Source organism: Antechinus flavipes, chromosome 3 (genome assembly GCF_016432865.1).
Source record: "Antechinus flavipes isolate AdamAnt ecotype Samford, QLD, Australia chromosome 3, AdamAnt_v2, whole genome shotgun sequence".
NCBI classification, from domain to species: Eukaryota; Metazoa; Chordata; class Mammalia; order Dasyuromorphia; family Dasyuridae; genus Antechinus; species Antechinus flavipes.
Window position 1 is genome coordinate 387,683,418 of NC_067400.1, and position 25,280 is coordinate 387,708,697.

Sequence of the window (25,280 nt, forward strand, 5' to 3'; positions counted from 1 at the left end):
TTCCTGACATCCCCAAACCTTCCCGGGTGTTTGGGTGTCTTTTGCTATAGAACAGAAACAACAGAGGCAAGAGGAGGCTTCCCTTGGTCAGGAGAATATAAAATTTTGGGGATACATAATGGGTCACCAAATGTTGAGGGATGAAGATACCATAATAGCGATGGGGGTTCCCAGGCCAGAGTTGCAGGTTTTGTGAAAGAATGCAGGTTTTGCAAAAAGAATTCACAATCCCAATCTTCAAGCAAGGTTTTTGGCAAAAATGGGTTTATTTCATTGAGAAACCCTTTCTCTCAGCGATCTGCTTCCTGATTAGGAAGATAGCAAATTTTGGGGTACAGAGCCTTGTTTTTTTATTAGCCTTCTATGGTTTGGGTCTTGGGAGTGATTAAGGGCTAATATCCAAATCAATAAGAGGTTATGATTGTTTCCCAGACCAAAGTGATTCCCAGATTAGTTGGAGGTGGGAGCTTCCCATGGGAACCAGGTAGCTTTCCCAAGGGAGATTCAGGTGAATGGAGATCATTTTTAGGAATTTCCCCAGGCCATGTGTCCCACCTCCCACAAAGATCAGGGAGACACAGTTCTATTACATCATGAGGATTGGGACTATATTTCATTTTTTTCTTTTTATATTTTTAAGACTGTGATTCATTGCCTTTAATATGCTACATATTTAGGATCATTGAGCATAAACTGTTAGAATCAGAAAGAACTTTAGAAATTATCTAGTTTTCTTATTTTAAAGATGAGGAAACTGAGGCTCAGATAAACTGATTCTCTCAAAGTCCATATAGAAAAGCAGTAGTACCAGAATTTGAATGCAGCTCTTTTGACTTCAAATCTTATATTCTTTTAGCTGTATATGCTGCTTCCAACAAAGATTGAGATTTGTGGAATGAATTGCTATAAGTCATAAATGACAATGTATAATTAAGGTCTGTGTTCTCCACCAACCAGGAAAGTAAATCCCAGTCAACTACCTTGAAGCCCATAATTCTGGATGAAATATTAAATGCACACCAACAAAAGATTAAGGATGTGATTCTTGCTGAAAGTGTTGCACCCACTGAGCATCTGAAATATTATGATAAGTATGATTTCTTGATTAATAAACAAGCTGAACATGATATTGATAAATATCTTGAAGAAGACCATAATTATGAGGAAACAATAGAAGAAATTCGCAAATTCCAAAAGCTAAGTGAAGAGATACAGTATACATCTAGAAAGGTAAATAATAATTTTAAAGATAGATCTTAAATAGTAGTGAGAATTCCACTACTGTTGCTTCTAAATTTCCTTGGGACAGGAAATGTTATAATACAAATAATTATTCCTCTACTGACAAAAGGATATGCCTCATTTACCACCATTCCCTATTCTCCACTCTTTACCCCTCAAATCAAGTGATTTAAAGAATTCATTGCTTTCTATAGAAATGTATTAAAATAACTTAAATTCTTCAAAGCATTTGAAGAACCAGAGTACTTGATGAATTGTTTCACTTATGAAAAATTACTTTGTATAAAATGCAATGTACCTAAATTTCTTAAGCTCTTTGTCAGGATTTAAAAAAAAAATTGCTAAACACAAAAGGATGTTTAAATATTTAGGGAAAATCTAATATTATTAGATAAGGGTGAATAGGTATTACAAGATAACACTGAGAAATACTGATTAAAAATGTAATGATACATTTTTTAGTCACTGAAATTTTCATATTGATGTTCTAGGTCATTCGCTTAGGAATATTTGAATTGCATTGTGAGGAATTAATCAGGGCTTTGGCAAAGCGAGCAGATCATATTGCTGGAAGACTTATAGCCAAAATGTTCAAGGACCATCAGGAATTAAATATGAAGTAAGTGAATGGCATTATTTGCTTATAAATTGTTATTTTTTTCTATTTTAATTGGATAATCATTAAATAATCAGCTCAATTCATCTTTATGGTAATGGAGTGAGGTTAATGGCATGGAGAATCTCAAAGACAAAATAATCAAGTTCTCATTTTGTGAGACATTTTATATTTGGCTCAAAATAACACTAATATTAGTTTCTGGTTTGTTTATTTTTTTTTTTTCTTCATCCTGAGTCAATTAACAATGTGAAGAGTTGGCCAGAGGTTTTGGATTCTAGGAAAATCTTGTAAGGGATTCAGAGTTTTTGCAGCTAACAAGACTATATCAGCCATACATAGTTAGTATGAATAATAAGAGAGCCTCAAATTTGGTGGTGTACTACAATCACCTTTTATTTATTTATTAAAAATAGTATTTTATTTTTTTCCCCAGTTACATGTCAAGAGAATTTTTGGTATTTAGTTTTACAAGATTTTGAGTTGCAAATTTTTGTTCCCTTTCTTTTTTCTCTCCTCTCTTCCAAAGATGGTAGGCAGTTTGATGTAGCTTATATATGTACTATGATACAAAATACATTTCCATATTAGTCACAGTTGTAAAAGAAGAAGCAGATCATAAGGGAAAAAACAAACAACAAAGTAGAAAAAAGATTATTTGATCTTCATTCAGTATCTATTAGTTCTTCATTTCCATTTGGATAGTATTTTCCCTCCTGAGTCCTTTGTGCTTATCTTGGATTTGTGTATGACTAAGAAGAGCTACGTTGATCATCACATAATTTTGCTGATACTGTGCACATTGTTTTTCCTAGTTCTGTTCATTTCTGTTCATACAAGTCTTTCCAGGTTTTTGTGAAATCTGTTTGTCCCTCATTTCTTATTGCACAATAGTATTCCATTATATTCATATACCTTAGCTTGTCTAGCTACTCCCTAGTTGATAGGGAGTTTTCTCAATTTCCAATATTTTGCCAACACAAAAAAGATGGCTATAAATATTTTTCCCATATAAGTCCTTTTCCCTTTTTTGTGATCTCTTTGGGATACAAGGGATATGTACAGTTTGGTTATCTTTTGAATGTAGTTCCAAATTGCTCTTCAGAATAACTGGATCAGTTCATAGCTCCACCAACAATTGCATCAGTATCCCAGTTTTTCCATATCTCTCCAACACTTATCACTTTATATAAAAAAATTGGGGGTCATATTAATCAATTTGATAGGTGAGGTAGTATCTCAAAATTGTTTTATTTTTCATTTCTCTTCTTAGAAGTGATTAAGTACTTCATATATCCATGGATGGCTTTGATTTCTTCCTTTGAAAATTACCTCTTCATATTCTTTGATCATTTATTAATTGAGAAATTACTCATATTCTTATAAATTTGACTTAGTTCTCTTTATATTTGAAAAACAAGGCCTTTATTAGATACTCGATATAAAGATTATTTCCCAGTTTTCTGCTTTCCTTTCTAGTCTTGGTTGCATTGATTTTTGTTTGCAAAAAAGCTTTTTAATTTAATCTAATAAAAATTATCTATTTTATATTTTGTAATGCTATCTCTTGTTTGGTTGTAAATTTTTTTTCTTTCCCATAGAACTTGTAAGTGGACTATTCCTTGCTCTTCTTAATTTATGATGTCATCCTTTATGTTTCACCTTATCTTTCACATAGTGTGAATTTTTAGTTTGTACTTAGTTTGTGTCCTATTGCTTTCTGCTTTTGTCAAATAGTGAATTCTTACCTCAAAAGCTGAGGTCTTTAGGTTTATCAAACACTAGATTCCTATGGTCATTTACTAATGTGTTTTGTGTATAAGTCTATTCCCTGATCCACATTTGATTTCTTAGCCAGCACCAAATAGTTTTGATTACTGCTTTATAATACGGTTTAAAGCTAGGCCATCTTCCCCTCCCAACCCCCTGCTTTTTTTTCATTAATTCTCTTGATATTGTTATCTTTTGTTCTTCCAGGTGAATTTTGTTAATTTTTTCCTAGCTCTATCAGATAATTTTTGGTACTTTGATTGGTATGCCATTGAATAATTAGTTTAGGTAGAATTGTCATTTTTATTATAATGACTGAACTGAGCCTAAATATAAGCAATTAATATTTTTCCAATTGTTTAGGTCTGACTTGGTGTGAAAAGTATTTTGTAATTGGGTTCATATAGTTTTCAAGTTTGTCTTGGCAGGTAGACTTCTAGGTGTTTTATATTGTTTATAATTATTTAGTTATTTTAAGTGGAATTTCTCTTTCTAGCTCTTAATACTAAGCTTTGTTTGTCATATAAGGAAATTCTGATGATTTATGCAAGTTTATTTATATTCTACAATTTTGCTAAAGTTGTTAATAATTTCAGTAATTTTTTAGTTCATGCTCTAGGGTTCTTAAAGTATATTATTATTATTTGCAAAGAATGATAGTTTGTTTTCTCATTGAGTGTTTCAATTCCTTCAATTTCTTTTTCTTCTCTTGTTATAGCTAATAATTCGATCACTGTACTGTTTAATAATGGTGATAATGAACATTCTTGCTTCACCCCTGATCTTATTAGGAAGGCTTCTAACTTACCTTTATTACATTTAGTGCTTATAATTTTAGGAAATCTCACTTTATTTTAAGCTCTTTAGTGTTTTCAATAGGAATAAGTCCTACATTTTGTCAAAAGCTTTCCCACCATCTATTGAGATAACCATATAATTTCTGTTGGTATTCTTATTGATATGATCAACTATGTTGATAATTTCCTAATACTGAACCAACCCTTCATTCCTAGTATAAAGCTCACCAGGTCTTGCTTCAAAATTTGTGTAATAATATTCATTAAGAAAATTGCTCTATAATTTTCATTCTCAGGTTTAGATATCAGCACCATATTTTTGCATCATTAAAGGAGTTTGGCAGGACTCCTCCTTTGCCTATTTTCCTAAATAGTTTCTATAGAATTGGAACCAATTGTTCTTTAAATGTTTGATAGAATTCACAGGTGAACACATCTGGCTCGGGATTTTTTTTTCCAAGAGTGCTCATTAGTAGCTTCTTCTGCTGTCAACTTTTAGTAATTGATTCTTTAGGTTACTCATCACTCAGCTTCTGATCACTCATCATTTCATAGCTGAAAACCCAATTGTAAATTTCCTCCGAGATCATAAGATCCTCAGACAATTAATTGGATGCTAATAACCTGTGTGAAACAGAATACTCTTTTGTGGGTTAAAAGTAAGAATTATAATTAACAATATAACCAGGATGATATAGTACCTTCTTCTAGGAATTGGTATAGAAAGATGAATGATACAGGCAGAAATACTGAAATAAAGTGTAAGGGGAAAGATAATAAACTCAGTTTTGGAGATGCTGAATTTCAGGTACCACTGGAATATTCTAAGTACATATAAACTCTATGCAGTCAAGAGATTTTACAGTATTTTGATTCAGCAAGCATTATTAAATAAATGACTACCATGTATCAGACACTCTCCTAACTAGAAATCCAAAAATGAAATATATCTTGTGTCTAGTGAATTTTCACATATTTTACTGGGGAAGGGGCAGAGTTGGGATTTTATACAGTTAAAAAAAAAGAAAAAATGCAACACAATTACTGGAATGGGGTGCTAACATCTGAAGAAAATTGGGAAAATGAGGAAACACTTCTTGTAGGACTTGGCATTTGAAGTAAACTTTGAGGAATTTAGGAATTTTAAGAGGTGGGAAAGTGAGGAGTGAAAATATTCTAGGCAATAGAAGACATTAGATCAAAGGGGAGAAAGCAGAGGGTAGAATGTGTATGGGAAACATTAAGTTAGGTCAGTTTGGCCAGAAGTTGGGAGGTGGATTGGTAGTCATAGGAAGATGTAAGTTGAATCTGGAGAGGAAATGAAGTATGGCTAAGAAGGGCTTTAAATGTCAAACAGGGCTTTGTATTTTATCCTAGAGATAATAGACATTTTTGAACAAAGGAGTTGATAGTATCTTCTCTGTGCTTTAGGAATACACACACACACACACACACACACACACACACACACACACACACACACATCCCTAGCAGCTGTATGGAGAATGTATTAAAGAGGAAAGACTGGAGAAAGAGACTAATTTGCAAGCTTTTTTCAATGGCAAGAAATGATAAAGGTGGTGATCAAGGGAGAGAAAAGAAGAGAGAAGGAGGGAGGGAGTATATTCTTAATATCTCAACAGAAATAATGAAATAATGAAATTAGGAGGAGGTATGGTGAAAAGATGAAATGTTTTTCTTGTTTTTTGTTTTGGCCATGTTTGCTTTGAGGTGGTTATGGGACTTTTAGGAAGAGAGATATACAGTAAATAAGTGATGTAGAACTAGGATTCTGGAATTCAAAACAGGCATGGATATAAAATGGAAAGATTATCTGTGTAGAAGTTCTGAAGATCTGGGAATAAATTAAATTGCACTGGAGTATAGAAAGAGAAAAGGAGATAGACAAAGACCAATCTTTGTATAAACAAACACTGTAAGTGGTTTAAAAGAGGATGAGGAATGAGTAAAGGAAATATAGGGAAGAATTAAAGAAGAGGGAAGAGAATCAGGAAAATGTAGTAATACTATCTCTGAAATCAAGGAGTTGTTAGTACAAAATGGTAAAGTCTGCAGAGGTCAGAGGAAATAAGAACTAAAAATAGTCATTAAACTTGGTGATTAGGAATGCACTAAGAGAAATCAAATTTAATAGACTGTAGAGTATTATAAGAGACTGAAGTCTAGGTGATTAGTCTGGAAGGAGACTCATTAGGTATCAATAACACTGATAAGAAATATGCCAAGAAGTTCAGGAAGTGAAAGTATTAAGATAGTATAATAGATGGTATAGAAGGATAAGAAAATTGTTCAGTTATTTCAGTCATCTCTGGTTTGTCATTTTCACCTCTAATTTTACTGAGTGCACAGGGTTCAGTGACTTGTCCAGGGTTGCATAGCTATTAAGTGTCTGAGGATTTGAACTCACAAAAATGAGTTATCCTGACTCCAGACCTGGTATTCTGTCCATTGCACCTCTACTTTTTTTTTTTTTTTTTTTTAGAATTAAGTTCTAAGCTTGTTTGTAGTGTTAGCCTGAAATAAAGATTATCAAAGTAGCAAAAACTAGTATCTTTAATAGAAATAAAAGAATTGCAATTAATGGCCACCACATAGCACCAAAGTACTGGAGTGCTCAAGACAACAGAGAGAAGCAGAGTTAAATATATTTCAACAAGTAGGGAGTCACATGAGAAGCACAACCTCAAGAAGCTAATTACAGTAAGTTATTTTGCATAATAACTTAAAGTTTACAGAGAAGACTGGGGTAGGCTGGTGGGGCAAGGGTGACATGTATCAGAACAGCAGGGTTCCACATACAGCCACCTGGAAACCTGATTTGGACCTACTCCAATCATGGAGTCAGTTGAATCAAAGTCAGGTAACTCCTTCTGATCTCTGTGTTCAACATTCTTTTTAAAACTGGTTTCCATAGTTTTCTTTTAAATGACTTTGATTGCCCTCGGGCAATTTTATAGCTCTAGGATCAGACAAGATCAGTAGCTGCATTCAACAGTAAGCAGAGGAAAGATGCCACGTTTCAAGAGACAAATTTAATGTAAAAGAAAACTAAGATGATTATTTGAAACAGGTTCTGTAGGAGGAGGCAATGACTGAAATCAAGAATATTAAATAGCTGGAACAGAGATTTTAGCCTGGAAGTGTTTAACTTAAAAAGTATTTTTATAACGTAATTTTTTTTTTTTTTTGTAACTCTTTATATCTTATTTTATGCTTTTGAAAACACTATTCTAGGAAGGGGTTCATAGGTTTCACCAGACTGCCAAAGGGGTCCATAACACAAAAAAAGACTGATGAACCCCTCAGACAGAGAGATTAGCTTTAATGAGAAATGTTTACCTTTTCTATTGTTACCAGATAGTTTATGTTGTTGAGAAGTTCAGCAAACTAGACAGAGCTAACGGACAGTAATTAGATGAGTAAGTGAATAGGAAGATAGGATATTTGCCTAAGGAGTTAGAGGCTTTAGAAGATGAAAAGAAACAAGGCTTTAAAACAGTTGCTGTTTAATGAAAATAAATACTTAAGAAAAATTTTAATGTTAATTAAAACAGTTGTTATTTTAATTGTTAGTTGATAAAGCTAGAAAAAAAGGATTGGTATATAGTGCTGGAAGCCTATTTGAGACTATGTACCATTTTCTAGACATCATGCTGAAAAACACAAAACTAATTTTTTTTAATCTTCCACCTAAATACTTGATTGAAATGTGAATTTATATCAGTTTTATCCAGATGATTCTTCTATGACTATTACTGGTGGAATCTTGACAAATTGTTAAGTCATTAGAGTTGATAGAGACAATAATTATCTAATTTAGTATGATTGATCTGATCTTACAAGGAGATATTATGGGCCAGAAGAAACAAGGTACTAAGTAGAACTAATTGATACAATGCTTGTGTTTACACTTTTACTCATTGGAATTCACAAATATGGGAGATTCATAAAGTTAACTTTGTGAATTCACACCTCCCTTGAAGTTCTTAGGGCCAGAGAGCCCTATGGGAGAAACCCATAATCCCTCTCTCTCCTATCCCACAATCCGTCTCTCTCGAAAGAGCATAAATAGATTATGTCTCTGTCAACTCTAATGACTTAATAGTTTGTAAAGATTCCAACATCTACCTCATTAACATTTAATTCAGTGTCTTTTCTGTGATATGTACCACTTGTTCAAAAGATATGATATAATAAATGATATACAATTGAGAAATGGCTTTTTATGTTTAAAGTTTAATGTTTGTATTTTTACATATTAATCATTATAGTGATATTTTATTTTCAAATGTTTTTATAGATGAATATGTAAAATCTATTGTTTCTTACATTTCAGATTATGTGAAGAATTTGAGATGATAGCAGAGAAGGCTCTTAGTACACCTCCAAATACAGCAGAACTAATGGAATTACAGGTATATGTTCTATATATTTTTGTGTTTAAAGAAATGACAAGCTTCTTTTAAAGAAAAGATCCAATCTTTGAATAATGTTGCATTTTGACTTCTATGCAATGGCTGCTTTTGCTTATTTAGTATTTTGTAACATAACGTTCATTATTGTGAGTAATTCTTCCACCAGTGCAGTTCACACTTGCATTATAACTACGATTGCTGTGTGATTGTTGTCTAAATTTTTTCTATAAATTTTTCTTACAAGATCCAATTACGAGATTGGAAAGGTGTCTCATTAAGTGACCTAAACTCCCAGAAATACACCAAAATACTGCAAGTATTGGTCTGATATGCAAGATGCCTTTAATCTGCTCTCTTAACCCTTAGCCTAGTACTAATGTACAATATTAGTTGTCTTTCATTTTTATGTCATACCAAGATCGCCTCTTTTTCAAGTGTCATAGTGTATGGAGTCAGCCTGAAAAGCAGGAGAACTGGGTTCCAATTCCACCTGACATACCCTGACTTCATGATGCTGGACAAATGACAACTTCTCAGTGTTTCACAGGCACTTCTCTAAGATTATAACTTGCAGAGGACATACCAACCTGTACCTTCCTCATCCAAGAATTCTGTATACTCATAAAATCCTAGGTTTTGTCTCTATCCCTATCCCTGTTCATACATATCTTTAATAATATTACAAACAAATCATTCTTGCTAATATATTGGAATCAGCTTAAACCCACCTGGCATCTTTCTTTTTATATTTTTTCTTTATAAACTTAATAATTTTGAACAGAGACAAATAGTAAAGAAGAAATAGAAAATAAGGATTTAAATTTTAATTTAAAAAGCATTATTAAGTATTTTCTGCATGCTTAGCACTGTGCTAAATGCTGAGTATAAAAAAGGCAAAAAACTGTCAAGGATTTCATAGTCTAAATGAGGAGACAACAATATAAACAAAAATGTATAAGCAAGATACCTACAAGATAAGCTGAAAATAATCTCAGAGGACATTAATTTAAAGTGAGATTGAGAAAAAATTTATAGAAAGAGAGATTTAAGTTTGTGCCTGAAGAAAGTCAGATAGGATAGAAGTCAGAGAAAAGGAGGGAAAGAATTATAGTCATGGAGCCAGCCAATAAAAATGCCCTGAATAGAAAAAGGGCATATCATGTGTAAGATATAGCAAGGAGGTCAGTTTTACTAGAACATGGAGGGAAGGAAGTGGGGGGGGGGGGGGGAGGGGGGAGAGAATGGAAAAGGAGGAAGAAGCCAGATTGTGAAGGTCTTAAAAAGCCAAAAAAAGAGAATTTAGTACTTTATCCTGGAGGTAATAGGGAGCCACTGGATATTAAATTGGGCATAGGCTGAGGGACAATATGGTCAGATTGATGTTTTAGGGAGATCAATTTGTCAGCCTGAGAGGATGGAATCTTGAGGTAAGGAGACTAATAAAAATGTGTGAGGTGGTAAGGGCCTGCCCCAGAGTGATTTGAGTATCAGAGAAGGGGGCATGTATGAGAGATGTTGAGAAGGTAGAAGCAATAGCACTTGGAAACTGATTGGATATGGGGAATAAGAGCTTGAAGAATTTAGGTTGATATAATGATTGTAACTGATGGTTGGGGAGGGAGGGACTTAGAGGATAGCATTCCCCAGAATTTTAATAGAGATGCAAGGAAAACAGGAGAGCTCAATTTTAGACATGTTACTTTATGTAATAACTAAGAATTTAACAAAGATGAATCCAATAAAATTATCTAATAAAAAGTGTATTTGCTTGGTGTACATTTTCAAAAACCTGAAGATAATATTTCTGACAATGATTTTCTTTCTTTTTTGTTTCATGGGTGTAATTCTAATTCTGTTGATCTTGCTTTACAATATATATGTCATAGGATGATTGATTTATATATTTGAAGCTAAAAGAGGCCATAGATAACAATGAGTTAAGTGCAAATGGGGAAACTGAGGCACATAGTAGTTAAGTGGCTTACCTAAAGTCATATTGCTAATAAGTGTCTAAATTAGGATCTTTACTCCAAACCTTCCTCACACTGCTTGCTTCTATATTTCATTTAATCTTTATAACACTGTAATGTTTCACTGTATTAACATTACAGTTACACATAGCTGCTCAATTTATTCTTAAATTCCCACATTAAAATACCACAATCTATTAAGCTATTCTTTTTTTTTTTGAGCCATTCTTTATTATGTATAGGTACATTTAATATGTACAGGTCATTCCCATTTTTTGCAACTATAAACAAATTAGAATATCTCTCATGAATACCCCTTTTAAGATAATTTTTAGGTTAAATTTGTACCAACAGGATTGGTAAATCAAAAGTCATAATCAGTTTTTTGATCCTTATTGTATATTGTATTTCATTGCTTTTCAAAATGCCTTTGAGTACCCTCAGCCTTAACAAAGCCTCCAATTTTGGAGCATTTTTACTATTCTTATGATTATAATATCATCTCAATACATAATTCTGATGTTATTAATGGACTGTATTTTTCCTTCTAACACTATCGATTCATAGCTCATATCATTATTCTATTAAAGTGTATTTATCAAATATATAAGATATGTCATGGTTCCTTATAGACTGGATTTTCTGGATTGTCTTTTAGATAAACAGGATATTATTGGAGTCTTATCTTAAACTATTCTGATTTAGCATGTTAACATTAATATTTCAGTTGTTACATTAATTGTTCTGTTGGAAAGAAACATACTTTTATAAATTCTTACTCTTTATATTATTAACTCAAAATTATCAAAACTATTCTAAACCAAATATATGTCTGTAATTATTTTCTTTAACTTGGATTTCCCTTTATTAACAATAGGAACTTCACTTTGGGGATTACCTAACTCCCTTCCCTCTTCTCTTTCTTGGTCTAATACATCTTCATCCTCCTTCTTAGTTCTACAAAATATATCTCATCATCATATGGCTTTGGCAGTTAATAGTGACTTACATATGTGGCTGCAGAGGGAGGGTAACTTAAAACCACAACTTGGGAATCTATCTTCCTTTGGGAAAATGGATTATAGACTGGAAAGGTATCTCATTAAGTGACCTAAACTCCCCAAAATATACTAAAATACTGGAAATACCCTTAATAACAATTGAGTAGCTTTTAGTTCTTTTACATGGATAGAAACTTTGTAAGAACTGGGAAACATGCAGTTTTTGAATTTTTTTCCCTAGGTTTACATTCATACATTTCTAAAACAATTTGTCTGTAATGGGCTGAGGCTTGAGTTGATGCACTGAGGTCCCAAGCACGTGAGGCTAAATAGTAATTGGACCATACTCTATTAATATATAAGCTTGGAGAAAGAATGGCCCCCGCCCACTCTTTGTGCAAGTCCTGATGTGTTGTATAAGAAATGATGATTTTGGTGGGTGGAGGCTGGGGAGTGAAAAGGGAAGCAGAAGGAGAGACTGCTGGCTGTCGTCTTGACACAGCTGCTTGCATTGCTATCACGACCGCCTTTTACATCCAATCCCCCTCTGCTAGGTGGCTTCCTGTCTGTCCATATTGCTATTGCAATCCTTCTTCACCTCTTCACTTCAATAAAGATTGAAGATTTTTCCCTTAACCTGAACTCCTGACTCCAGCTGATTTTAAATACGTGGTCATCACATTTGTCAGTTTTTTTTTTATTTGATGAAAAATTATTTACTTTAATGGAAGAGAAGTCATTAACAGTTGAACTTATTAACTCTACTGGTTATTTAGTTGATTTTTTTTTTTTCATTTTCAGTTGGTTATAGTATTGAGGAAGAAAAGTTAGGTCCTGAAGTGGTGAGAAGTTTTTTTGTTGTTTGTTTGTTTTTAAGGGCTGTATTTTATTCAGTTATTTAGATTTTGATATATGCATATTTTAATGTTACTAAATGGAATGAGAATATATCAACATAACACTTCTAAGACAGATTTTTTAAATGACCAGATAGCTAAATGATTGGTACAATTGTTGGTTAGTTTTGCTAAAATGTTTATTTTAAAATCATTGTTATGAGGAATGACTTGCCTAGTAAGGGAGGGAATATATTTGGAAAAAATATAAAATTCCTCAGCACAATAAATCCTTAATTTGTGTTTTTGTATCTCTAGCTCAGTAACTGATAAGTGCTCAATAAATGCTTATTGATTATTTGACCAACTTGTGATATAAAAGCAAAAATGTCAATAAAATAATAGAAAATGTTAAAATGTAGTATCTTCTGCATAATTACAATGATCAAATTTGGCCTCAAAGAATAAGTTTAAAAATTGTTTATAATGTTTATAAACTTTAATATGTAAATGTATATATAATTATATAATATATGTAATTATAATCATATAATTATATAATACATAAATATATAAAAAGTTTATAAAGTGAGTGCTCTAGGTATGGAACATTATATTGTCTGTTGATTAGTTCTGTAGAAATTTTTTTCCTCTTTTTTGTTTTTTGTTTCAAGAGGTGACTTTTGTAAGAATTTTTAAAATTATGTAATGAAAGTAGTTATCCATTTAAATACAACTTGTAACTTTTCCTCCTAAGGCATACATAAAGAAAGTGGAGACAACAGATATGATTGAATTGGGACAAAAATTGGTAGATGCCAAAAATTGCCTTGCTTTTCTGATAGAGCATGCCAGCTTCTCACCAGCTGATTTTCGACTAAATAATAATGTGTTTCAATGGTATGCAAGAATGGGAGAGATTTTCGATGAACACAGAAAAATAATTAAAGAGAAAACAGAACAATACCAAGATGGACTTAAGGTTTGCTTTGCAAATTAACAAAAATATTGTATTATTAAGACAAATGTTTATAATGTCAATTTCAACATAAACCACAAACTCTAAAAGGGCAGGTACCCTGTTTTTCACTTCTTTGGTATCAAGCTTTCATTCCATATGTAATACAGTTTAGTAATGTATGCTATACATCATAGATGGACTCCTTTGCTTAATGAGTGAATAGAAAATGAATGCACAAAAAGTTCACTTGAGAAAATTCTTTAGAGTGGATTATCCCTCAAAACACTGTGAATTGATAGACCATATTACTAGGATATTAATTCATAGTATAGATTAACATTTCCAATTTCAACTATTATCTAAATTCTACATTTAAAAATGCACAAATCATTCTTGTGTATATCACTTAAAAATTGTATTGCCTCCAATTGGTGAATAGCATAAGAATAAATTGCATATAACTTATATAAGGTTTTTTTTTTAATTATAGACTAGTAGAGCTCTACTTATTAACCAATAAAGAAAAATCTACCATGGTTTTTAGATGTGCTATTCTAGAATCAACTTCTGAAATAAAGGAATTTTAGGGTAGTTTTTTTTTTTTTTTTACTCTTTTCATTTATTTTCTCTTTTCTACTTATTCACCAATACTAATAAGCAGCAAAGCATACAAAGTAATGAAAAATGAAAAGGTGAGAATAACAAAAAAAGTACCAGAATCCAAGAAAATAGAAAATCCTCCCTTCATCATGAGATTTAATTGTAAAATATTTTATTTAAAGCTAATTTTTCCTGACTTTTTTTATTTGAGAGTACCATCCCAAAGAATATTTGCAAGCTTATCTTTTTCTTTTATTTTTTTTTCTTGGATGTTGATAGGTAAGTTTTCAAAGCAGATTATGAAGTCAGAATATCGGCATTATATTGACCTTTTAGTATTTCCTTAGTAAATAACTTTAAGGAAGGCAAGAATTATAACAAAAGTAGATTTTTTTTTGTTTTAAAATATAACACATCTTCTGAATTTTTTCCTAATTAAAGTACATGTATTATGACAATGGGAAGTATGAATCACAGAATACACATGTATAAACTAATTCAAATGACGTTAGTAAACTAGAGGGACAGAGTAGAAGAGAATCTTGAAGAATTTTAGCAAATAGACTAAGAAACTTTTTATTATTTAGTCAATATATACGTAATGTGTTTTTACAGTATCTTGAAAAGATGGCTTACTTTCAGGAGGTTTAACATTTCTTTGCATGTTAATTTTTCTTAGTAGTGTTTTTTTTTTGTTGTTGTTGTTGTTTTACCAGTTAATATGTATGTAAAACTCAATCTAGACCACTATCTAATAATATACTCTCAGTTAATGGAGTATAAAATTGATATTTCACTGCTTTTTAATTGGACTAATTTTTGACCTTGATTTCTAAAGTTTTGTTTTAGAATCCAGTTCCCTTCCATTTGATCTTTCTTAGGATTTTGTTGAAATTTTTGAAGCAGTTTTTGGTTATACTTTATATATACTATTTAGAAAGATCTTAATTTGTATATAAGTTTCTATTTCATTCAAAGGGTAACGAATCTTTTTTTTTTTTTTTTAAACCAGTTACGATGTGAAAGATTTGTTGAGGAACTCGAGAGTTATGCCAAACAAGTAGAAGAATTTTACTCATTTGGTGATATTCAAGATATTAATAGATATCTCAAAAAAGCTCAAGCACTAAATACAAAGTTGGATTTAGCAGCAGAAAAGGTATGTGTAAATTGTAAGGAGATAGAATTGATTTAAGAAAAGCAACTTTATTGTATGAATGTTTTAATGTTCAGAAAATGAATTTAGGGAATTTCAAAGTTGGAAGGGACCTATGTGTCCTCCTAAGCTGATCCATATCTGAATAGAAATCTCCCCTACAGAATCTCCCATCAGAAAAATGGTCATCTAGCTTTGTAAATTTCCATTGAGGAGGGAATGACTTAATTTAACAGCCCATTTCACTTTGAAATAGCTCAGTTGTTATGACATTGTACTGTAATCAGAATTAACTTTAGTTTTGTTGTTGTTGTTGTTGTTGTTGTTGTTGTTTTGATAATTTTTATCCTTTGTTCCTCAATCTACCTTCTGGGGCTGAGTAGAGCAAATCTAATCTTTTTCTTTTGGCACTCTTTCAGTTACCTGAAGACAAACTTCCTTGAAATTTCCTTGAAATTGATTTCTAGTACTACTAATTCTAGTCTGCAGACTTGCTATTTAATTTTTTTTTTAGTTTAATTTATTTTAAAGCATAGCAAAATTTTTTCCTATTAACATTCTTAGAAAATAGTTCAAGTTGTATGTTTTAAAGGCTGATCTTGAAAATATTATCTGTTAGAAAAACTAGTAAATGGGAAATTTAACTTTTAGAAACTATTTTGTTTATCTTTTTAGATTGAGCAGTTTAATGCAGAAGAAGAGGCATATGGTTGGCCAGCATCTGTATATCCACAACGTAAAAAAATTCAAGATACTCTTAACCCTTACCTTCGCCTCTATGAGATGGCTGTAGAATTTAGCAACAAATTTAGAACTTGGACAGAAGGACCATATACCAAGGTGAATCCTGACCAAGTAGAAGGAGATGTAGGAAGCTACTGGAGAGGATTATATAAATTAGAAAAAACCTTCCATGATTCTCCAAATGCATTAGGAATTACCAAAAGGGTAAAAACAAAAGTTGAAGAATTCAAGGAACACATTCCCCTCATTCAGGTGATTTGCAATCCTGGTTTGCGAAGCCGACATTGGGAAGCCATGTCTGATATTGTTGGTTATGTCCTAAAGCCAGCAGAAGACTCCACTGTTACTTCACTTCTGGAAATGGGTCTTGAGCCATTCTTGGACAAATTTGAAACTATTAGTGAAGCAGCTAGCAAAGAATATTCACTTGAAAAGTCAATGGAAAAGATGATGAGTGAATGGGATACAATGGAATTTGTCATTCTGCCTTACAGAGAAAGTGGAACATTTATTTTGTCAGCAGTGGATGAAATTCAGATGTTATTAGATGATCATATTGTTAAAACACAAACTATGCGAGGTTCTCCATTCATTAAGCCTTATGAAAAAGAAATGAGGTAAATTTGCCTATTTCTTCATGAAGCCTTCACATCTTTAATACTTCAAATATGTTTGTTATTTTAATGTTTTTGTATGGTGAATTTGATTAGTAGTTATAAAACAGAAGAATAGATGAACCCACTCAGCCTGATTTTCCCAGAATTCATAGAGATTTATCATTCCTGTGTGTATTTACATGAGGGACAGAATTGTTTTGTAACCCATATAACCAGATACTACTTCCTAAAGAACTGCTGTCAGTTCTTTTCTGCTCAAGAAGGAGGTTGCATTGCTCAATGTGAAGTGGGTATAATTAACATAGTAAATTCTGATATATTGTAAGATCATGACATTTTTGTTGTTCAGTCACTTCATTTGTGTCTGAGACTTTGTGATTCCACTTGGGGTTTTCTTGGCAAAGATACTGCAGTGGTTTGCCATTTCTTTTTCCAGTTTATTTAACAGATGAGGAAACAGAGACAAACAGGATTAAGTGACCTGTTTGGGGTCATGCAGATAATAAGTGTCTGAGGTCAGATTTGAACTCTGAAAGATGAATCTTACTGACTTCAGGTCTGGTGCTGTATTCACTGTGCCTACTCATTTTCCAGAGGTTGTATTAGATAACCACTAATGATTATTACCTGCTTGAACTTTTATTTTTCTTTCAAAACAACAAGGAAAGGAAGAAAATAAATATCATTGAAATGTATTGTTAAATATGGAAAATCTTTGGAGGAATTTTAAAAAATGCATTAGTATAACAAATATATCAATGTCTTAGAACCATTCTCTTGGTTTTAAGATTCCAAAATTATATTAGTCATAGTTCATATGGAATGTGAAACATGAAATTGTGGAATAATATTGTATCTGTAAAATACATATAAGTATCATTCTAGCTATAATTTGATTTACTTCTTAAAGTTTAGAATATCACAGATTTCTTGATGAATTATAACTTTAAAAAATGTGCCATCATGATACATTGTTTTATGATATTTGTTTCCCCAAAACTGACTGAGAAATGCAATGGTAATTATACTGTGTTTAAATATTCCTGCTTACTATTATTATTAATAATGCCCAGATAGATAGGATCATGTGGAATTTTGATCAATCACAAATTTCCTCTTGGGAATTGAGGTCTATTCGTATAGAATTTAAGCTTTTCCAGTCTAATTGCTGAATGTTAAAGAATATGAAATCCAGATATAGTTTCTTTCCTGAATAATTATACAATTTTCTCAGGAAAAAAAAATAAGTATACTTCTTTATCAATAATTACTAGCTGTAGAATTAGAAGCTTTGGGTTTTTGTTATGAATGATATCCAGAACACTATATACTCTGTGACCCCAGGCAAATTATTTAACTGGAAAATAAGATTAGGAAACAAATGCCCTCCCTATCTTAAAGGACTATTATGAGAAAATAAAAATACATAGAGTACTATATAAATGTGAGAAATTATTCTTATAGATACATATATCATAACTGATTTACATATATAAAGGTGTGACTTTTAAAAGATTTTAAGGTAAATAAATAATCTTTGAATGTATATATAGTAGTGCAGATTAGAAACCACCATATAAAAAAGTGATAATTCAGCCCTTTGAAATTTTGTTATTTTAAAAGAATATATTAAAAATTTATTCTTTTCTTTAGAAGGTTATTAAGAACTATTACTTTATAATTCACAGAGAATGGGAAGGTAAACTATTACTGCTTCAGGAAATTCTGGATGAATGGCTAAAGGTTCAGGCCACTTGGCTATATTTGGAGCCAATTTTTAGTTCTCCTGACATTATGTCCCAAATGCCTGAGGAAGGCAGAAGATTTACTACAGTGGACAAAACATGGAGAGAACTGATGAAAATTGTTGTGCAAGTAAGGAAATTATCTGAATGAATTGTTTTGTAATATAAACCTGGAAATTATGATCTTAATATCACATTTAAGCCTTATATTCAGTATTTCTAATAGCTTAAAGACTTCCGATGATAACAAAATCTAAATATGTTACTATTTCTTCTTACTTGAGCCCAAATGTAAGAGGTATTAATAAATATTGTTAGTATCTTGTTAGTTTGTACCATTTTTGTTGTTTAGTCATGTCAGTCATATCTGATTCTTTGTGACCCCGTTTGAGGTTTTCTTGGCAAGATAGTGGAATGTTTTTTCTTTTTCCTTCTGTGTCCATTTTACAAATGAAAAATTGAGGCAAACAGTGTTAAATGACTTGCTCAGGATCACACAGCTAGTAACTGTCTGAGGCTAGTTTTGAATTCTGGAAGATGAGTCTTCTTTTCTTCTGGCCCAATGGGTTCTATCCTTTGTACTACCTAACATGCTCCAGTTCATGCCATACTAGGAAAAATTATAACCATAGTGTTCTTAAAGACTTTGCCATTAAAATGTCTAAGCCATATATGGATTCACAGAATCTGCAGGGATACCAAGTGCTCTATGCTGAGATGCAATTTTGTAGTAGAGTAGCCACTCTCACATGTTTTATGTCCAGAGAAAGGTAGTTAATGGTTCTGTTCTATTCTAGTAGCAAGTCCCTGATCAGATGATTCTCAGTTTGTTAACACATTTGGGAAGTCCATGGAGAAGTCATGATACATCCAGAAAACAACTAAGATGATGTGAAGCCTGAAGGATCTTCTGAAGTATCTTCAGGGCTCTTATAGGGAACAGGAACCAAACGTGTTGGGGAGGAGCAATGAGTGGGAAATGCAAGAAGGAAAGTTTAGAGATGACATAATGAACAATACCCTAATAGTTCTGACAGTGCAAAAGTGAAACGGGCTATTTAGGGAGGCAGTAGAGGCTGCTTCCAGTCGTCTTGATCTTTGGCCACTGGAACTAGATGGCTTTGGGGAGTTGGGGGGGGGAGAAAGTGAGCAGGTGACCCTACTCAGCTCTCCCTCATAACAATCCAATTCACTTGCATGTCATGGTATCACCTTCCTAATATCATGGTCCTCTTCGAGAATGAAGAACACACAATAATCTTTATGCACTAACAGGTTGTTAGTTAAAATATTTTTAGACTTAAAGGATGACATCCTGATAAAGAGAAAGAAGGTTATAGAGAAAAGTGGACAAAAAGATACAATAAAAACACTCAAAGGTGCTATGGAAACATGGAGACAATGAAAGAGAGAGAAAATGAGGAGGGAGGAGGGAAGAGGAAGAGAGGGGAGAGGAGAAGAAAGAGAAGGGGAGGGTAGGAAGGAGAAAAGAAAGAGGGAGGGAGAGAACTAGACAAGGCAAAACAAGAGACTGATACAAAGACAAAGCAATTATGTATAATAATTGTTGTTATTTCTATACTAAAGTATAATAGAACTCTTATTTCACATGTAAGTGTTATTGGGTGGTGGTATAGTGACTGTCCTCCATGTTCTTTTTTTAAATCAGATTTGTCATTTCATTGGCATAGGATAGGAATTTGGATATCTTATACTAAAGGCTGAACTCTCCCAAATGTGTGAACTCCAATGAGTACTTAAATACATTGGTGAGCTAGAGGATTTGCTAAGTACCATGCTAAATTAGCACTTTGTATGGATTCCAACATCTCCCCTTTTCTTTTGATTTAGAACATATTCATGACCTCCCTGATTTCTCAAGGAGGTGAGAACCCCCAAAAGAAGGTGTTCACACCTTCTCTGACTGCTCAACAAAGGAGTGAAAATACCATAAAAAGAAGGTGGTCATGCCCTCCATGACATCTCAGGAAGGGAGATGAAAACACGAAAGGAAATAGGAAATCAAATCAGATTAATGGGTTTCTGAAGGAAGTTCCAATGAGGAAATTCTTTCTACCAATCCCTGCTCTGAAACTTAGTCTCTGAAACTCAGATTTGTTTAGGCACTGAGAGCTTCTTAGGTTTTTTTGCATAGGATTAAACAACCAATATGTTATCAGAAATAGCTCTTGAATCCAAGCCTTCCCAATTCCGAAGCCAGCTAATGATTATCCATTATGCCACATTGACTTTCAAATTGTAGTATTTAATAGTAGAAAAAAATTTCCATCGGTTTAAACAATCAGATTCAATATCTATGAGACAGCAGGTATCTTGTCTCCTTATTCCCCACACACACACCTCTGCTCCTAAAGTCCTGGAGATATTTCTATTATTTATACTTTATGAATAAAATTTTAACGTCAATAAGGCTATATTAATATAAAATATAAGAATTAATGGAAGTATATCCAGAAAAAAGATATATTTCATGTTTGCAAAAAATGTATTCCTGAAAAAGCTATGTGTAAATCTAACTTAAAAGATGAAAGCATATTTAAATGTACTACAAGAGTTCCCTATGGAAACCATATTCTGGAATCTCATTTTGTAATAGAAATAGTCCCTTTCTAGTTTATCTTAATTGTGTTTGTACTTTGAGATAACAAGTTGTCTTAGAAGATATTTTTAAAAGATAGAATATTAACATAATGAATTGGTTCCTGAAAAATTTGAAGTTTAGCAAAACAGTGTAGTAGTCAGGAGTAGTCAGTATTATAGCATTAGTGTTAAATGGCCCACAGAAGTAGTTGTTTGTCCTTCATTTTGAAAGAGAACCATGACATCAGGGAGGTGAAGCCATTACATGAAAGTGAATTGGATTTAAGCGAGAGCAGGATGTGCAAGGTCACCTCCTCACTTCTCCTCCGGAGCCATCAGGGTCTAGTGGCAAGATATAGATCAAAAGGACGAAAGATGGCCCTGGATGAAATGAGAGACCTTGGCCTTTTTAAGCTAACTAAGTTGGGTCATCAAACATTTATTAAGGGCATCTTATGTGTTGGGCACTGTCCTAAGTACTAAAGTTATCAAGAAAGGCAAAAACATTTCCACCACTCCTACTCCCAAAGAATGCACAATCTAGTGGGAGAAGTAAAAATCTAAGCAAATATGTGCAATTAAGATATAAAGAGGATGCTTTAAAGACAATCTTATTTTTGTTTAATTCAGAAGCCATTTAATCCAATCTATACCTGAACAAGAATTTCCTCTAAACGTACCTTTACACCTATAAAGGGAAGTTTTTAACCTTTGCCTGAAAGATCTACAAGTGAGGATGAATCCACTGCCTCTTGAGGCCATTCAAATCATTTTCCCATCCACATCAGTCATTGTTCACATACCTTTTTATTCTCCTTTTTCCTTCAATCTTTTACTCATGCAATTGATATTTTTATTATAGCTTTTTATTGACAAAACATATAAATGGGTAATTTTTTCAACATTGACCCTTGCAAAAACTTCTGTTCCAACTTTTCCCCTCCTTCCTTCCACCTTCTCCCCTAGATGGCAGGTAGCTCCATACATGTTAAATATGTTAAAGTATATGTTAAATACAACATATGTATACGTATTTATAACGGTTGTCTCGCTACACAAGAAAAAATATGATTTAGAAAGAAGGTAAAAATAACCTGGGAAGAAAAACAAAAATGCATGCCAACAATAACAGAGTATAATTGCTATGTTGTGATCCACACTCATTTCTCAGTGTTCTTTCGCTGGGTGTAACTGGTTCTGTTCATTACTGATCAACTGGAACTGATTTGGATCCTCTCATTGTTGAAGAGAGCCGTGCCCATCAGAATTGATCCTCATATAGTATTATTGTTGAACTGTATAATGATTTCCTGGTCCCGCTCATTTCACTTAATATCAGTTCATGTAATTCTCTCCAAGCTTCTCTGTCTTCCTGCTGGTCATTTCTTACAGAACAATAATATTCCATAACATTCATATACCACAATTTACTCAGCCATTCTCCAATTGATGGGCATCCATTCAATTTCCAGTTTCAAGCTACTATGAAAAGGGCTGCCACAAACATTTTCACACATTTTTGGTCCCTTTCCCTTCTTTAATATCTCTTTGGGATATAAGCCAAGTAGTAACACTGCTGGATCAAAGGGTATGCACAGTTTGATAACTTTTTGAGCTTAGTTCCAAATTTCTCTTCAGAATGGTTGGATCTGTTCACAACTCCACCAACAATGCATCAGTGTCCCAGTTTTCCCGCATCCCCTCCAAAATTCATCATTATCTTTTCTTGTCATCTTAGCCAACTTGAGAGGTGTGTAGAAGTATCTCAGGGTTGTTTTAATTTTATGCAATTGATTTTTAACCCAAGCATATTGTATATTTCTGTTAATTTAGCTTTAAAAACAATAGTCCTTTTTATTATCTTTAGCTCTTCTCACTAGACTCAGTTGGTAAGCTTCATTTTACTGTATTAATTCTCAAATCTTTATCAATCTCAATTCTATAATTAAATATAGTATCCCTCTAGTATTGTATAATTAATAAATTTGCCAGTTCTCTCTACTTCTATCCAAGCTAAGATAGATTGTACATTTCTCCATTTTGTTCATAAGAGGGATCTATTGAGTAACTATTTGATAGAGTTTCTGAATGAGTTTCTGGTATCCTCTGTCAGTAGAATATACCTAATCCATCTGTCTTATAAATCTAATTGCTATCTCTGTGTGTGTGTGTGTGTGTGTGTGTGTGTGTGTGTGTGTGTGTTTTAAAATAATATATGTAAAACCAGCAGAGGGCATCATCTGTCAAGTTTTACAAATTTAAGTGCAAAGTGAAGAATTCACTCTCTGCCAGGTTCTCTCTATCCTTTATAATCCCTGAAATATCTACTTGTTCATTTTTTATCAACTCCTCCCCTAGCCGGCTAGTTGTTGACTCTCCCTTAGCTAAGCCTGTACAAACAATCTATTTTTGAAATATTAACAGTGAGGGAAGAATATTCTGCTTTTGGCTATCTGATTGAGAAAAATGTCTTGCTTTTACCTGACTTGCTTAAAATTACAGAAATCTGTTTAGTCATCTCTTCTTTATAACTGAAGGTAAAAGGTTCCTAGTCATAAGGCTAATATCCTCGGCTGTTGTTAATAAAACCAAAATCCAAGATTCTCATTCAATCAGCTCAGCCCTATCCAGAACAAAACACTAGCATCTTGGACTGAAGTTTTAAAACTATAACTTGTTTAAAACTCAGTCTCTGTATACTGAAAACCATTCATTGGCTCATTCCATTGAAGCCTCTTAGTTCCCACTTCAAAATATATAATGAAATTATAACCAGTCACAGTTTTATAGCAAAAATAAGTTAACTTTTAAAACTCTATGAAAATCAAAAATTAGGAGCAACTTAAAAAAACAAAACAAAACCTGAAATCTTGAAGTAAATAGAAAGAGAATTAGTACTTCAAAAAAGTTTTTGCAGATTTTAAGGAGTTCAGCAAATTAATTCATACCCATTAAGGTTTTGAATAGGTAGTCATAGAGTCAAACTTCAGGGCCTTTGGTTTCATACTCACCTAGCCCGAGCAAACGTCTCTGCATATGCAAGTGATTAAGGCAGCAGATTTTCCTCTCTATAATCATTCTCTCATTTGTTTTCAGTCTCTATATGTCTATTGGTTGCTTCCCTACTGCTTATAAACATGCCAATTTTTACCCTATCCTCAAAACCTTTAATTCATTTATTCCCAATATCTATTGCCCTGTATCTTCCTTTTTGTGACCAAATTCTTTGTAAAGATTTTCTACAAGTGCCTCCATTTCCCTATCACTTTATTCTTAACTTTGCAATCTGGTTTCTGCCCTCATCATTCAGCTTTCTCCACAGAGTTTTTAATTCCTCAATTCTCAAATCTAATGAATTTTTCTCAGTCTTCCTTCTTCTTGACCACTGTGTAGCATTGGATTCAGTTTCTAATCCCTTTCTCTTCCATACCTTTTCTCTAGGTTTTTGTCATGGTTGTTCTTCCTGATTCTCATCCTATGGGTCTGACCATTCCTCTTTTGTTTGGTGAATTTTTAATAATAGAAGTGTTCCAGGCTTTGTTATGGGCTCTATTATCTTCTCTCTCCGTACTATTTCACTCAGTGATCTCATCAACTCCCATGATTTCAATGATGATCTCTTGTACAGTTGACTTTCAGGTTTATTTATCCATCCCTAACCTCTCTTCTGACATCCACTCTTACATCTCCTTTTAGACATTTAGAACAGGATGTTCTATATACATCTTTTAAAATAATATTTTATTTTCCCCCAATTACATGTTAAAACAATATTTTAACATTAAAGATTTTTGAGTTACAAATTCTATCCCTTCCTCCCTTCCCTCCTCCCTGAGGCAATAAACAATTTGAAACAGGTTATAAATGTGCAATCATGTAAAACATTTCCACATTAGTCATTTTGTACAAGAAGACTCATACAAGGAAGGAAGGAAGAAAAGAAGGAAGGAAGGAAGAAAAAAGGAGGGAAGGAGAGAAGAAGAAAAGAAAGGAGGGAAGAAGAGAAGGAAGGGGGAAGAAGGGAAGGAAGGGAGAAGAAGGGAAGGAGGGAAGAAGGAAAGGAGGAAAGAAAAAAAGAACCTAAGAAAGAAAAAAAGAAAAATGGTATGCTTTAATCTATATTCAGACAATATAAGTGCTTTCTTTGGAGACAGATAGCATACTTCATCATAAATCCTTTGGAATTGT

General features: G+C 32.8%; 1 protein-coding gene across 1 annotated transcript in view; it reads left to right on the plus strand.

Annotated features, from left to right (window-relative positions):
• DNAH7 (dynein axonemal heavy chain 7) overlaps positions 1–25,280 on the plus strand; it is a 284,922-nt gene that overhangs the window by 75,609 nt on the left and 184,033 nt on the right. The window contains exons 12-18 of the mRNA XM_051985973.1: positions 958–1,230; positions 1,734–1,861; positions 8,783–8,861; positions 13,426–13,650; positions 15,242–15,388; positions 16,061–16,746; positions 18,435–18,621. Coding sequence (XP_051841933.1) covers positions 958–1,230; positions 1,734–1,861; positions 8,783–8,861; positions 13,426–13,650; positions 15,242–15,388; positions 16,061–16,746; positions 18,435–18,621 — 1,725 coding nt within the window. The remainder of the gene's footprint in view (positions 1–957; positions 1,231–1,733; positions 1,862–8,782; positions 8,862–13,425; positions 13,651–15,241; positions 15,389–16,060; positions 16,747–18,434; positions 18,622–25,280) is intronic.